The following is a 15,338-nucleotide window of genomic DNA, read 5'->3' as shown; positions in this document are numbered from 1 at the left end:
CTTGGCACACAGAATAACTTTTCCTGAGAAAATAAATACTTTACTACCAGAATGTCCAAGGAACAACAACTCTTGGACTGATTTAGGAACATGAATAATTTCCCAATAGTAGGAAGCTATTTTCTCACTAATTTTTAGGCTTACGACATGGGAGTCCACACACCAGCATACTCTGTTAATCTCAGCGTCACTTGCCAAATGTTTTTGGTTAAGAATTCATTCACTGTTTTCTAAATTAATACTCAGAAATTCCACCTGCCATCGTGGGTGCAACTTTTGTTATCTTAAACTACAGAAGTTCCTGACGTTGAGTTTAGCTGACACAGCACTTCCTGGGGGCTAACTAAAGAATGCTCTTCCATAATCAATTTGTACATGGGCAACCTCACAGAACTTGTATCTATTATTCAACATGAAATAAGTTGTAGATATTACTGAATAATGGTTTATTAATTATGCAAGAGCAAAAATTAACTAGATTTACTGCAAGAGCAGTAAATCTAGTTAAAAAAAAAAAAACACCTTAGGGGGAAAAATCCTTTTCTTTGTATTTTCCTATATTTTCAGAAGCCCAGAGGAGAGTCACATCTTTATGAGCTATTTAGTCTACAGAGCTATACTGAATCAACAAGACCTCTATTAAATCTCATAGCACAAGGCTCACGTGATTAATTTCCTTTCCTCCTCACTGACAGTCAGCAGTGGGAACAGAGCTTCTGTGTGTACACTAGTCTGTCACTCAGCTGTCATGGTATAGCTATAACAGGAACATCCTCCTTTCTTGATACAACTTTTCATCTTAAAAAGAACACACTCCATGGGTGTTAATGATTTAGATAGAATTATAAGTGATTTAAATCATCTGTACTGTAGCTTCTGTAACTGCTTTATGAAGAGGCTATAATCTGACATAAAAGTCCCATTAAAAAAACTGTCTTGTCCTAAAAACTGCTTTGTCCAAAGTTCTGTGGCAAGAAACTGAATTCAGTAAGTAGCTCTCCTCCGATCACAGGCAGAGATATCAAAGATATTAAAGATATTTCATAAGCACTCAGCTCCTACATTAGAATCATGGTTAAACATAGGAGCCTTCTATCTGAAACCTTGAGTTGTGTGTATGTGTATTTACATTGTATCTGACTTAACTACATTACAAAGGCGTCCCTATATGCTGTTTTCAACAATTCAGTTCTCTGAGGAAAGTTGGTGTGAGCAGGTGCCTGCTCGTTTTACCCTGTCCTGTACAGTTCTTAGCATTAGACAGTTTTGTATTAGAAAGGAGTTGAAGGAAAGGTTTCAAGCACACAGAGTCCATGGAAGGAAGGACAGCTATGAACTTATTTTCTTCCTAAAGACTTAATTAAATTCCCTTTCTAAATCTACCTTCTATGGTGTTAAAGACAAAAAAATCAAAAACCATAATCAGACTGAGAAGATTGCTGATACTTCTGTCAGCTTCAACTTCATCTTCACAGAGTACGTGGTCTCTGCTCTCCTGAAGCCCTCTGGGCAACCTCACCCTGTAGCTCTCTGGTTGTCTCATCCACTTCTTCACAAAGACCATGCAACCCACCAGTGAAGAAAGGCCCCCAGAGCTTGTCTCAGTTATCTGGCCCTTTACTCATGCTGTTCTCAAAGAACCCGGTCTGAGACCAGGGCAGAGCACTGATCCAGGCAGCCTGCTTCCTTCTCACTGGACGGTCTTCACCAGATCCTCCTGCCTGTATGACTTTCTAGTAGAGAGGAAAGCCTGCCCACAGGCCTGTGTCCGGCCACGGCTGAGAGCCTCATGAGATGGGATGGTGCCCTGGGGAGTGTGGAAGCTGCTTCCGCATCTTTGGCTGTCCACGGTCCCAGGATCGAGAGTTATGGAGAGCTTGAACGTTGGGAGGGACCCTGCTCAGAAGCCAGTGCAGACCTTCTTGCCTGTCTTCGATAACATATTAACAAGTTCAGCAAGGCTTTGGGGACGACAAGAAGCCTCGAGATAGAAACTAACCGGTAAGGCTCTCCTCACCACTGAACACAGTGCTGAAGAAGAGATGTCCACGTCCATAGCCACAACAGCACTCAACATGGTATATAGAGAAGATGCCTCAGGGCATAAGGGAGGTGTCAAAGCAGAAAGCAGCCTGGCAAAGTGCAGTGGACTCTACCCTCCACCCACAGCCATTTCTATCGCCTTGCACCAGCCACTGCCACTTGGGTCAGCTGCTGTGTCCCCACACCCCCTGGCACCTCAGATGTTAACAGTGGTCAGCCATCTGCAGGGACGGCTTCCCTCTCTTCTCCCAACACCCCTGTCATCCCAGCACATACTGTACTGTGTCCCTGGTGAAACAACAGGTAGGAATGAGCGGAACTGACTAGGGGGATGAGGAGTCACGGCTGAAGGAGATAAAAAACAATTATCTTATGTACCTTCAACATAACTCTAAACTAAGCAGGATAAATGTTATCATTTCTGGTTCCAGATAAGGAAAATGAAGCTGAGAGAGGTTTTGGTGATTTCCTCCAAGTAATGCTCTATGAAGTGATGGAGACAGTCTAGAACTTGTGTCTTTGGATTTGTAACTTGGTACTTGTCCACTATAACTGTTCTACAAAATGTGGTTTATGCAGCAGGGGTACATCTATTTTCTAATATCAATTTATATTCAATAATTTGCTCACTTGAAAGAAAGCTCTGATTTCTTAGGAATGTAGCTTGCTTCTGAAATGGTTTTACTTTAGTTTCTTCAGTTTAAAAAAGAATTTAATTATGTTTATAGAAAAGTAATCTTCTTAAATTGGATAATTATTTATTACTCAAACTGATGCTCATGTCTCTCATAATTTTCAATTCTCTCAGGATTTAAGTTTTCTTAAAGATATTATTTATTGAAAATAATTTGTGCACTGTATTATGATAGAAAATATTTCCTTTCAGGGACTAGTAAATTATTCACTTCATTGCTCTCAAGATAAATTATTCATTTTAAAAATGCTTTTATGAATAATATCATATGATGCTTATTCTGACAGTTTAGGGTTCTGTGGGGCTTCAAATTTTAATTTTTTTAAATGGCAGTTCTGTTCCTTACAAGTTAACAAAATAATCCAATTCTCAGTGAATATTAATGCATTATTTTATTAAAGGCTTGTGTTCTTTAACACATCTTACATTGAAATGGGCTACTACAGAAATCTATAGTACACACTACGTTATTTATTAGCCAGGGTGACATTTCTAGCTCAGCAGGCAGTTAAAAACTCTTTAAAATTGTCTAGTCTGGTTGTCCGGCAATACTAATCATTAGGATACTCAATGACATTTTTTCTACATGGAAGCTAACATCTAAGAAGATATATTTGCACAGTAGCTATTCTTTCATCTTGCTCAATACCACTTGTCAATTTTATAGTTTTATATATATAAAATATACATATATAATACCTATTTGCATATTATATATATACATACATTTTAATTCCTTTCTCTGAGTAAATCATCTCATATTTCATATTTTTTTCTAAATAAATTTTTAACACAGGTTATTTTAACATATGAAATCCATAACAGAAATAAACTTTATTTGTTAACTGGGAATGATGCTTTGTTCATTGCAAAAATGAATTTAGAGAAGCATCTTCAACATAAACACAATAAAGGAAACTAATCCTTCCCAGTCAAGGAAACAAAGGCTTTCCATCTTATTCTTTAGATGTTTTACATTGCCATACAAATAGGATTACTTACCAAGTGGCAAAAATGCAAGACGGTTTCCAGCCATGGAAAGCTCATTGAGGCTGGGCAGCTGGCAGAGGTGGCGCGGCACACACCATAGACGATTTCGGTCCACAGTGAGGTACTGCAGAGAAAGGCACAGGTGAAGCCTCTCGGGTAAAGTTAGCAAACGATTGGTAGAAATGTCTAGTGTCTGCAGCTCCTTCAAATCGCCAACCTCTACAACCAAAATCAAAATTAAGATAAATTGCATCCTGATTAAATGAATTAATTAAATAAATAAAATAAATCAATACTGTAACAGTTCAACTAAATAAATTTAGTAGCTGCTACTACTTCCACAGACATGAATACTGACTGAATTGCAGGATTTAGGTCCAGCAGGCAAATAATCCAACCTAAGTAGATATCTTTAAATTAGTCTGCCAGAATTTTTTTAACAGGGGAAAAGTGCTGGCATGGAGAAAGGAGAAACACAAAGCGATGAATCTGAGCCAAGTCTGTTACTATGGCTTCTGCTTCCTGATGAATCAAAAAGTCATTGCAAATGTGAAAGAACAATTACAATCACTTCATGGTATCTGGTTCTTGCTACTTTAGTGGTTTTTTACCTTCTACTGAAGTAGATAGTAGGAGACTTAAAAATATATATATTACACTATCCCATAAGTGCACCTTGTTCATGTGAACTAAGTAGAACATTTCTGGAGTAAGCACGAGGATAGCTTTTGAAATTTTCACCACAGTAAAAATTATGGTAATAATATGCAATTATTGTAACATTTTTAGATATTGTCCAGCTGTGTGGTTCCTCTTTTAAAGCCCAAAATGTACATTTCCTATGAAGATTCACTTTAATTCTACCCAAAGGAAATCCTCCCATTTAACTCCAATATTCCTTTATTACTGGTGCCTATATTTGTAATCTATTCCATGACAAGTACAATTATGTCCCCGTCATACACTAACTGACCACGGCTGAAGGTGGGCGGGAGGGGAGCTCTTTACAAGGTATATCTATCCTTTTCAGGGAAAACCACCAGGAAGCATTCAGAGCAAAGGAAGTTCTGCTAACCAGTCTCTACGGGAAGGACGTGACTCTATCCAGGACTGCACACCTCACTCGAGGCTCTACAGGGAGCACTGTGCAGGACAAGTCTGCTTCTCTCATTCATGGGACTCCCACGCTGAAGACCACGGTAATGCCCTCTCTCACTTATCTAACCTGACCTGTTGTACAAGTTGTTCCTCTCAGGTTAAGGTTTCTCGTGATCGGGCCACTTGAACACATCCCTCCGGACACATTCCAGTTTGTTCAGGCCTTGGATTATTATGAGCAATGCCTTCTCCATAGGAGAGAAAATCTTCTGCCCTCTTAGATGTCCAATTGCACAGATTAGCTTTTCTTATTGGCAAACAGCTTGGCAAACTATGGCTCACAGGCAAAATCGGACCCACGGTCCACTTTTGTAATGCATGCAAGCTAAGACTGGTCATTTTTAAGGGTGGTGAAAGTCAACAACAATGATAAGAACAACAACTACATATACACATATATGTATGTGTGTGTATATATATGACAGAGACTATAGGTGGCCTGCAAAGCCTAAAAATATTTAGTATCTCATCATTTACAAAAAAGTTTGCTAGTCTTTGTTATGGACTTACTCTTAACAGGAACATTTTTAATAACTGTTTTTATAAAAGTAATACAAGTGCAAAAATACATTAATTTCTAGTTATTTTACTAATATCTAGAAGAGATTTGTGATAAGCTGAGAAGTTCACACTTTATTTTCTAATTTCCCCAATACTGCACAAAGGCATATTTGAAGACAGGAGACAGGATTCAGTGAATGTTTGTGATTCCCAATAAGAGTTTTGTTCTATTTTTACCAAACTGATGCACAAGGGGGTCAATTTCACCCTTGGCGCCATTAGCACAGTATTTCCGCTAAGTCTTCCTGCCCATCTATTCTTATTGCTTCTGATGGGGCATGGAGGGTGAAGGAACTGACAGAAGAATTATGTTTTAGAATTGAACAAAAACAAAAGGAAACAAGGAATCTTCCTGACCTCACTTTATGAAGTTATTCTGGGAGTGAAATGGGACAGAAATGCAACCAATCAGCTTACACACCACGGGGCCAGGTGCTGAGAGAAGAACAAGACAAGGTCTCCGCCACTGAGAATCACATTACACATAAAAGACACTGTGTGATAGGAGCTCAGGGGAAAAAAAAAAAGAGCTAGATGATGGGCTGGAGATGCTTTTGCAAAATTTATCCAAGGAAATGAGAACTTGAATAGGTCAAAAAGAAAATGGATATATCATTTCAAGCCAGGTATGGAGATGGGGATGAAAGCATAAGGAAAGGCATGCAAGTAAAAAGATAATTAGAACATGCACAATGACTACTTGAGACCTGACAAGTACCAAAGATACCAATGGAAAAAAGGGGAAAATAAGTTCAATACAGAGGGCTTGGTGGAGACATGGATGATAATGAATATTGGTGAGAGAAGTTTGAACTTATTACAGTAAGAACATAACACTTCCTGAAAATTCTCAAAGGATGAAGGGACTCTTTTGGAAATATGAAAATGGTAAATACGCAGAAAGCAATGAAATGAAAGGAGAGAGTCGGTTGGGGAAACAAGGAGACAGCTGATGAGAACAGAGGCAGTGTGATAGAGTTTAAAGGTAGATTCCAGAGAGGTTTTAAGAAAAGCAGAGAGTAAGTTTGGTTGGAAATGGAAAATAGAGAAACAGGAAAAAATCAAAGATCATTTTCAAGTTTCTAGACTATTATACTCCAAGTCAATGCTAAAAACATTCTTTCTGTAGGAAAAAAATTTTAAGTATATCAATACTTCTGAACTGCAGTACCTATAAAGCCACCTATTTAAAGGAATTTGAAAAATCCATCAAAAATCACATGGGAGCAAGCAAAATAAACTATTCTCATTATTATTTCAAAAATAATTAAATGCATAAAATAGTGTTTTGACATGGTTGCAAGAATTACTAAGGCTGGTGGGGGTGTGGGGGGCAGGGGAAAAAATTACTAAGGCTTGCGACTGCCCACCGTTTTGATCCAGTACTGTCTTATTGTATTGTGAAATGGGGAAATAAGTGATTATGAATTTAAGTTTCCTATCATTTGATTATTTACTTTTTAACAGATTAATATTCATACTTTGACAGATAGGCACACATTTTCAGATATTAAAATTAATAACACTTGTGACAAAGAAAATGAGAATACATAGTGTCAGTATGAATGAAAGGTCAAAATACTAAGGAGTGGGAAGAGAAAAGAGACCTGACGTTTCTTACTCCCTGTAAGTGATGAATAAGACTTAAACATGCAGGACTGCATTAAAAGAACAAACGTAACAAAGAACGTTTTTGTCTAAGTAGCTTACTATATAGGTCTTTTCATCTGTTAGAAGAAAACTGAGCTAATTATTACTCCAATTACAATACTGAGTGGAATACTATATATAATATGGTTGGAAAATTAATAATTTTGTCATCCTATGAAAGTATTTGGGAAAGAGAGTGAAATAAAATTAAATAGCCTTTCAGGAGAAGTGAATTAAACATAATTTTCATGACCATTTTACAATAGGCCACAAATATAAGACTATATGTGGCATCTTTATCTCAAAAAAATAAAAAAATATATACTTGTTAAGCTCAGCTAATGGGAAGCACATTTTTAGAAAACAATAGAGTCAAACAAACTTTGTCTAAGATTCTAACTTAAACACAAGAGACAGGAAATAAACCTGGGGTGGTAGCGTATCATACAGGAATACAGAAACAGAGTCCAAAGTATGGGCTCAGGATCAGAAATCTAGCAGATTTGGTCAAATTCAGACGCTACACTGAGGCCAGGACAACAGGATACTCATATATTTTGCTGCTCTTCCTTCATTCCTGAAGATCCAAGCTTCCTGATCATATCACTTCCACCGGCCTGAAGAGATTTTATTTCTTTTAGAGCAGGTATGTTGGCAACAAATTCCTTAGCTTTCCTTTTCTCTGGGAATGTCTTTATTATCACTGTAATTCTCAGAAATTCTTTTCATTAGATACAGAATCCAGGGCTAACCATTCTTTACTTTCAGTACTTTAAAGATGGTGTTCCACTATCTTCCAGCCTCCCATGGTGTCTGAGGAGAAATCTACAATTATCTGAATCATTATTTCTTTAGGTGTTTTCAAGATGGGTTATTCATCTTTAGTCATTAGCAGACTGATTATGATGTATCTGTAAATGGCTTTCTTTGAATTTATCCTATCTGGGGTCTGCTGAGCTTTTTAAAATTGAAGATTTATGTCTTTAACCAAAGTTTTGAAGCTTTAGAATTATATCTTCAAATTTAAGAGTTATATCTGGGTAAATATAGCAAACTATCACTTTTCTCCTTTTAAGTTGTTACGCGTAACTGCTGAAAGCATTTCAATATATGAGAAACTACTTAGGATAAGTAGAACAAAGATTAGTGGGGTAGAGTAAAAGTAGTTCCAAAACAGTTTGGAAAGATTGGTCTAATGCAATCCCTAAAGCAATAACTAAAAATAAGATAAATACCAAAAAAAAAAAAAAAAAAAAAGGATAAACCTAAAAAGCCAATAAATGAATTAAAACAGAAAACAAAAATATACTCAAATAACACCAAAAAGGCAGGGAAAAGAAAACAAAGAAATAAAACCAGATGTTACAAACAGACAACTAATAACAAAATGACAGGCCTGAATCTAACAAGATCAAGAAAACATTAAAAGCAAACAGCCTAAGAACACCTAATAAAACAGATTATCAGGTTGCACTTTAAAATAAGACCTCAGTATATTCTATCTAAAAGGAATCCATTTTAAGTATAAATACATAGATGGACAAAACATAAATAATACAAACATATACCATGCAAACAATACCCCCCAAAGCTGGAACTTCTAGTATAATGGAATGAGGAGGATGTCAAATTCTCTGCTGAAAAAACAACTACAAAATCACTCAAAATTATCAAAAGCAACAATTTCAGCACTCTGGAAACTGACCTGTGCTTTTCAACAGAGAATAACTTATTCGTGAAAAACTACTGCACTTTGGATATGAAGAACAGAAATCTGTGGCATGCTTCCTTTGGATGGTTCCCATTCTCCCATCCAGCTTGGTTAGGATAATAGTTCTAATATGGCAGGGTAGGCTGCAACCAACCAACAGCTTTACTGATGGAGTGGGCTAACTTGGAACAAAAGTCACAGGGTTAATTTGGAATGAAAGCGAAAAACCCATAGCCAGTACTGTTGTCAATAACAATTGGGAATCTTGGTCACAAGCAAACATGAAAGACCAATAATTTTATCAGCTGAGGGGTTGCTGGTTGGCACAAACAAGGGAATAGGCAGATAAGCCAAAAATATAACAAGGAGGAACAGGATATAAAATGGTGAGAAAGCATTTGATAGGCTCTCCACATATCCCAGGCTGACTAGAGTGGTGAGCAAGCTCAAGGGAGACCACAGAGGGCTCAAGCTATTTACGTATCCCAGGTCTACACGAACTTGCACAGGAGAACAGAAGACAACACAGGACTTGACAGAAAATAAAGGCTGGGGAAACTTGAAAATTGCCTAAATGTTAAATGTGTTTCTGAATCCAAACACACGGCCTAAGCCTTACTAGATTAAGGTGTTCAACTACTACGTTACACAGACACAGGGCCAAATCATAAAAATTAAAGCAAAAACAATAATAAAAAAAAAACATCAAAAAAACACAAACAGAGACATCAGTCATACACTGTGGAGGAACTGAACTTTATGTTTTTTTAGTCCAGGCAAATTACTAAGATAAACAAATAAATAGATAGCAACAATCTTCAGGTAGGAAAAAATAATCAGGATCCAGAGTTGCTACAATATATTTTTTTAAATGTACAATTTTTTAAGATTAGAAGATATGCAATAAAACAGGAAAGTGTAACTCATTCTCAGGCTTCCCTGGTGGCTCAGATGGTAAAGAATCTGCCTGCAGTGCAGGAAATCTGGGTTTGATCCCTGGGTGTGAAAGATCCCTTGGAGAAGGGAATGGCTACCCACTCCAGTATTCTGGCCTGGAGAATTTCATGGACAGAGGAGCCTAACTGGCTATAGTCCATGGGGTTGCAAAGAGTCGAACACGACTGAGTGACTAATACACACACAACCCATACTCAAGAAAAAATGGGTAATAGAAAATAGAAACTGACGCAAACTGGACCCAGATATTGGATTTACCAGACAATGACAGTACCTATAATAAAGAGCAGCTATAATAAATATATTGAAAGAACTAAAAGAAAAAATTTAAAGAATGAGATAAAATTATGACAATGACTCAAAAAACAGAAAACATTCTCAATAAAGAAAAACAAGAAAATGGAAATTCTTGAGTTGAAAAGTACAAGTGAAAAGAAAATTCATTAGAAAGCCTTACAAGCAGATCTGAATAAGCAGATAAGAAATTAGTAAAAACTGGTAACAAAATTTATCCAAAGAGAAACTAGCAAAAAAGACTGAAGTGAAGTGAACAGGGTCTTAGAGATCTGTAGGATAAAACCAGCTGCAAAGACGTATGTATGATAGAATTCCCATAAAAAGCAAAGGAGGATGAAAAGGAAGAAAAATAGTATTTTTAAAAATAGTGGCTATAAATTCAAATTTTAATGAAAAATATTACACCGAAGATCCAAGAAGCTCAATAAAACCCAAGTGGGATAAACACAAAGAGATCCAAACTTATACACGTCATAATCAAACTGTCAGTCAGTTCAGTTGCTCAGTCACATCCGACTCTTTGCGACCCCATGAACCGCAGCACGCCAGGCCTCCCTGTCCATCACCAACTCCTGAAGTCCACCCAAACCCATGTCCATTGAGTTGGTGATGTCATCTAACCATCTCATCCTCTGTCGTCCCCTTCTACTCCTGCCTTCAATCTTTCCCAGCATCAGGGTCTTTTCAAACGAGTCAGCTCTTCACATCAGGTGGCCAAAGTATTGGAGTTTCAGCTTCAACATCAGTTCCTCCAATGAACACCCAGGACTGATCTCCTTTAGGATGGACTGGTTGGATCTCCTTGCAGTCCAAGGGACTCTCAAGAGTCTTCTCCAACACCACAGTTGCGAAGCATCAATTCTTCGGCACTCAGCTTCTCACATCCATTCATGACTACTGGAAAAACCATAGCTTTGACTAGATGGACAAAGTAATGTTGGCAAAGTAATGTCTCTTCTTTTTAATATGCTGTCTAGGTTGGTCATAGCTTTTCTTTCAGGGAGCAAATGTCTTTTAATTTCATGGCTGCAATCACCATCCACAGTGATTTTGGAGCCCAGAAAAATAAAGTCAGCCACTGTTTCCACTGTTTCCCCATCTATTTGCCATGAAGTGACGGGACCAGATGTCATGATCTTAGTTTTCTGAATGTTGAGCTTTAAGCCAACTTTTTCACTCTCCTCTTTCACTTTCATCAACTGGCTCTTTTAGTTCCTCTTCACTTTCTGCCATAAGGGTGGTGTCATCTGTGTATCTGAGGTTATTGATATTTCTCCTGGCAATCTAAACTGTGAAAGACTAGAAAATCTTGAAAATAACAAGAGAATAATGGTTGACTATGTTTAGGGGAACAATACACATACATGCCAAGAATATCCACTCTCTCTACTCAGGTATCTAACAAATGTAGTAAGGTAAAACAAACAAGAAGTATCAAGACTAGAAAAGAAGTAAAACTTTCTTTATTCACAGATGACATGCTCCTTAGGATAAAATACTAAGGAATTCATAACAACTATGTATATATATGTTATATATATATATATAAAACAACATGATTGAATCTCAGATGCATTAGGCTAAGTGAAAGAAGTCAAACTCAAAGGGTACTTATGTATAGTTCCATTTATATGATATCCTGCTCAAATGGTAAAGAATCCGCCTGCAATGTGGGAGAACTGGATTCGATCCCTGGATTGGGAAGATCCCTGGAGGAGGGCATGGCAGCCCACTCCAGTATTCTTGCCTGGAGAATCCCCACGGACAGGGGAGCCAGGCAGGCTACAGTCCATAGGTCGCAAAGAGTCAGACACGACTTAGCAACTAAGCACAGCATGCAGAAGTAGCAAACAGAATAGTGGTCTGAGGCCTGGCAGGGTATATGACGAATGGTACAAGGGGGCATAAAGGAATCAAGGAGGGTGCTGAGACTCTTCTGTATTTTATTGTAAAGATGACTATGTAATTCAAAAGGGTGATTTTTCATTAAAAAAAAAAAAAAAAAACACTAACACAAAAATTATTTTTTAAAAATTCTTTCCAAAAGCTAAAAATAACATTTCCATGAAATATAATACATAAATTAAACATGTACATTAAAAAATTCCATATGCTGATCATCTGAACACTGTAAATCAGAATAATTATTCTTAGTATAAATTCATACACTTTAATCAGTTCTTAGCTGTTTAGATTTCTAATAATGTTTTACTTGCATTTTTTGAAGTCTTTTACAATATGGTACTATGTTTCTTTTTAATAAAATTGTTTACAATAAATTTTATTACCAATTAGTCTCATGACACCTTCAAAATATTTATTGCTATGCCATCTTGAAATTAATGACGTATTACTGATGTAAAGTTACAATGCATTCTTTTTGGAATCCAAGTGGAATGCTCCTCTTTTCAGCTGGCCTGGGTCATGACATCACTTCTCAGTAAGTAAACATCAGTTTGGACACTTTATTTCTTTAGTGTGCTTACAATAATCCTAACTTCAGTTGTTTGCACTATTTACTTTCATGCTAAATATACAATACCTTAACTTTTCAGCTACTTATAGAATATCCTGAAAATGATTTCATTACTGCCACATATAAGTACTTAGACTGAGCCTAAAAATAACATTACAGTGCCTATTTCAAATAAAAAAACAATAAGTCTCCTTTAAATCATCATTCTCTGCTGATGCATACTGACCTAACCTAAAATTTAAATGGGAATGGGAAGGAAGCCGCCCACTCCATGCCAAGCCAGTGACCACAGAGTCAATAACAAGGCTTGATACTTTCAAGCACTGGCTTTTTCCGGAACCACTAAAAACAGCTCTAAATTGAGATCCAAAGCACACTGGGTTAGGAAGAGCATACAGAGAAATAAAAGACAATATTTCAATGCCAGCTAAACTCCATTCTATACACAGTAAGTTCCTCTCCAGATTCATTCCCTTTTGCTTGATTGCACAGTGAAATGCACATATTCCAGAATGGAGAAATAGGTTCAAACCATCATCTGTGCAGTTTTGGGTTATTTACTCAAATATTTAGATCACTGGTTTGATGTTAACTTAAAAATCACCTGTAAAAAGGAGACAGAACAGCACATCCCTCAAATGATTACAGGAAATATCTCATATAATTCAACAGTATATGGTAGAAAATCAATAAATAGTTCTATTTTTTCAGCTCACCATACTAAATAATATTTTAAATGTAAAATCTGAATATAAATATCTTTTTGTAAGCAGCTTTTATCAGAAAAAAGCTTTTTCAGGGAAGAGCTCTCTGCAGGAGGCAGCCCTTTGTCTCATTAACAACTTTAACCCAGGCACCCCATGCTCCACACATCCCTGGCTAGCACATCTTTAATATCACAATACTTTGCCTAACCTGTTGGTTCTTTCCATAGATAAATAAGTAGTAATGAAGAATAAGTAATTAACAAATGACCAGATCTCTTCTATTAAATAATATATATCAGATCAGATCAGATCAGTCGCTCAGTCGTGTCCGACTCTTTGTGACCCCATGAATCGCAGCACGCCAGGCCTCCCTGTCCAGCACCAACTCCCGGAGTTCATTCAGACTCACATCCATTGAGTCAGTGATGCCATCCAGCCATCTCATCCTCTGTCGTCCCCTTCTCCTCTTGCCCCCAATCCCTCCCAGCATCAGAGTCTTTTCCAATGAGTCAACTCTTCGCATGAGGTGGCCAAAGTACTGGAGTTTCAGCTTTAGCATCATTCCTTCCAAAGAAATCCCAGGGCTGATCTCCTTCAGAATGGATATATATAAAATAATCCCTCTTATTTTATGGATAATATTTTTTGAACTGGGTAATGACCAAATCTGGGAACACTACTATAACTTGGCAATTCATCTACAGGTAGAGAAAAATAGAGAACAGAGGCTGCTGAGTGCCTCATGACAGGCCACACTGCAAAATATGTACCAAATCTGTCTTCTCTGACTCCACTCCTACCACCCTGAACCAAGCACCACCATTCTCTCTTGCCTGAACTCATCAACTGCCTCCTTAACTAGTCTTCTTACTTCTATTCTGGCCCCCTCCAATCCATTTTATACACAGAAGCCAAAGTAACACTAAAACACAGATTACAAATAATATTGACAATACCAAAAAGTTCACTGAGAAAATCTATTAACTGTTCTTTTGCCTGTTATAAGCAATAAACAAAAAGAACATTTTAAATTAAGAACAGCAAACTAGCAATTAATAAGTTCTCTTATTTATGAAAGATAATTAAATGTAATGTGGAAGCTTCAAAATAAAATGCTCTGAAATACATGACATGTAAGAAACACAATAGAAACTGATTTAGCTTGAATATTTATGTCTGGGTATCAAGCTTTTCAATTAATTCTTGCCCAATAGAGATTTTAAAATCTTAAAGACATTGCTTCAAAACAGAAAATCACTTTGTTTTGACATTTTACCTGGTACTTTGCCTACGACTACATTGTGCACTAAACTTTCATTGAATGTTCTTCAAAATAAGTTATTTGCCAGGTGTTTATTATTTATCTAACCAAATAGTCAATATGACGTTTGAGGTACCATACCTAGCAAAATGTCACTGAGAGTATTGCAGAAGATAAGAAAAAGTATCTAAGAAAATATTGTTAAGTGGCAATTATAACTACTACTAGAGAAAAATGACATGTCTTTTCTTCAGATATATTCTGTCTAAGAAACGTAAAGGCTTTTATTCTAAAACTTTGTATCTTTATTATTGCTTTGTGTCAGTACATGGATGACCACTTGGAAAAATCCTTTATCTTACTCATTCTATAAGATTTATGGAGACAATCTACGCAGATTTTCACTTTATATTTTAGTGATTGCCTATTTCATAGATTTCTTCTAGGTAGGCTTTTTTCCTCTTTACTAAGGTAGCACAATGGAGTTTTTAGGCTTTGACCTGAATGAGACCACCAGGTGTCCATTGTTGGTATGAGACTATTATAATCACTGTCTCAAGAAATATCATTGTATCATAGCCCAGAATAAAAATTTATTTTTTTAATTCTACTACATTGCAGAGAATAGCTACAAGCAATCCACATCTCACTATCTGAAATGAATAATACTGTTATAATAATGATTGCTTTCATCTCACTTTCTAAACTAAAAATAGGGGAAAATTTTAGAGTGATAATTTTTAGTGTAAATACATTTCTAATTGATTCATTCAAGTTTATTTCTTTGAAATTCCCATGAGAAAACAAAATGGTTGACAGAACACTTATAAATC

The 15,338-nt window shown here is 36.7% G+C and overlaps 1 protein-coding gene across 4 annotated transcripts in view; it reads right to left on the bottom strand.

Moving 5' to 3' along the window:
* The window catches only part of LRRC28 (leucine rich repeat containing 28), a 206,649-nt gene that overhangs the window by 77,086 nt on the left and 114,225 nt on the right, over positions 1–15,338 (bottom strand). For 3 of the 4 annotated variants that reach the window (XM_006052244.3, XM_025271601.2, XR_327012.3), the window contains exon 6: positions 3,740–3,946. The exons of the other annotated variant lie outside the window; for it this stretch is intronic. In XM_006052244.3, coding sequence (XP_006052306.1) covers positions 3,740–3,946 — 207 coding nt within the window. The remainder of the gene's footprint in view (positions 1–3,739; positions 3,947–15,338) is intronic. 4 annotated transcript variants of the gene reach the window in all.

The sequence above is a fragment of the Bubalus bubalis genome, chromosome 20, assembly GCF_019923935.1.
Source record: "Bubalus bubalis isolate 160015118507 breed Murrah chromosome 20, NDDB_SH_1, whole genome shotgun sequence".
Classification (NCBI taxonomy): Eukaryota; Metazoa; Chordata; class Mammalia; order Artiodactyla; family Bovidae; genus Bubalus; species Bubalus bubalis.
This window is presented reverse-complemented; position numbering and strand designations above follow the sequence as displayed.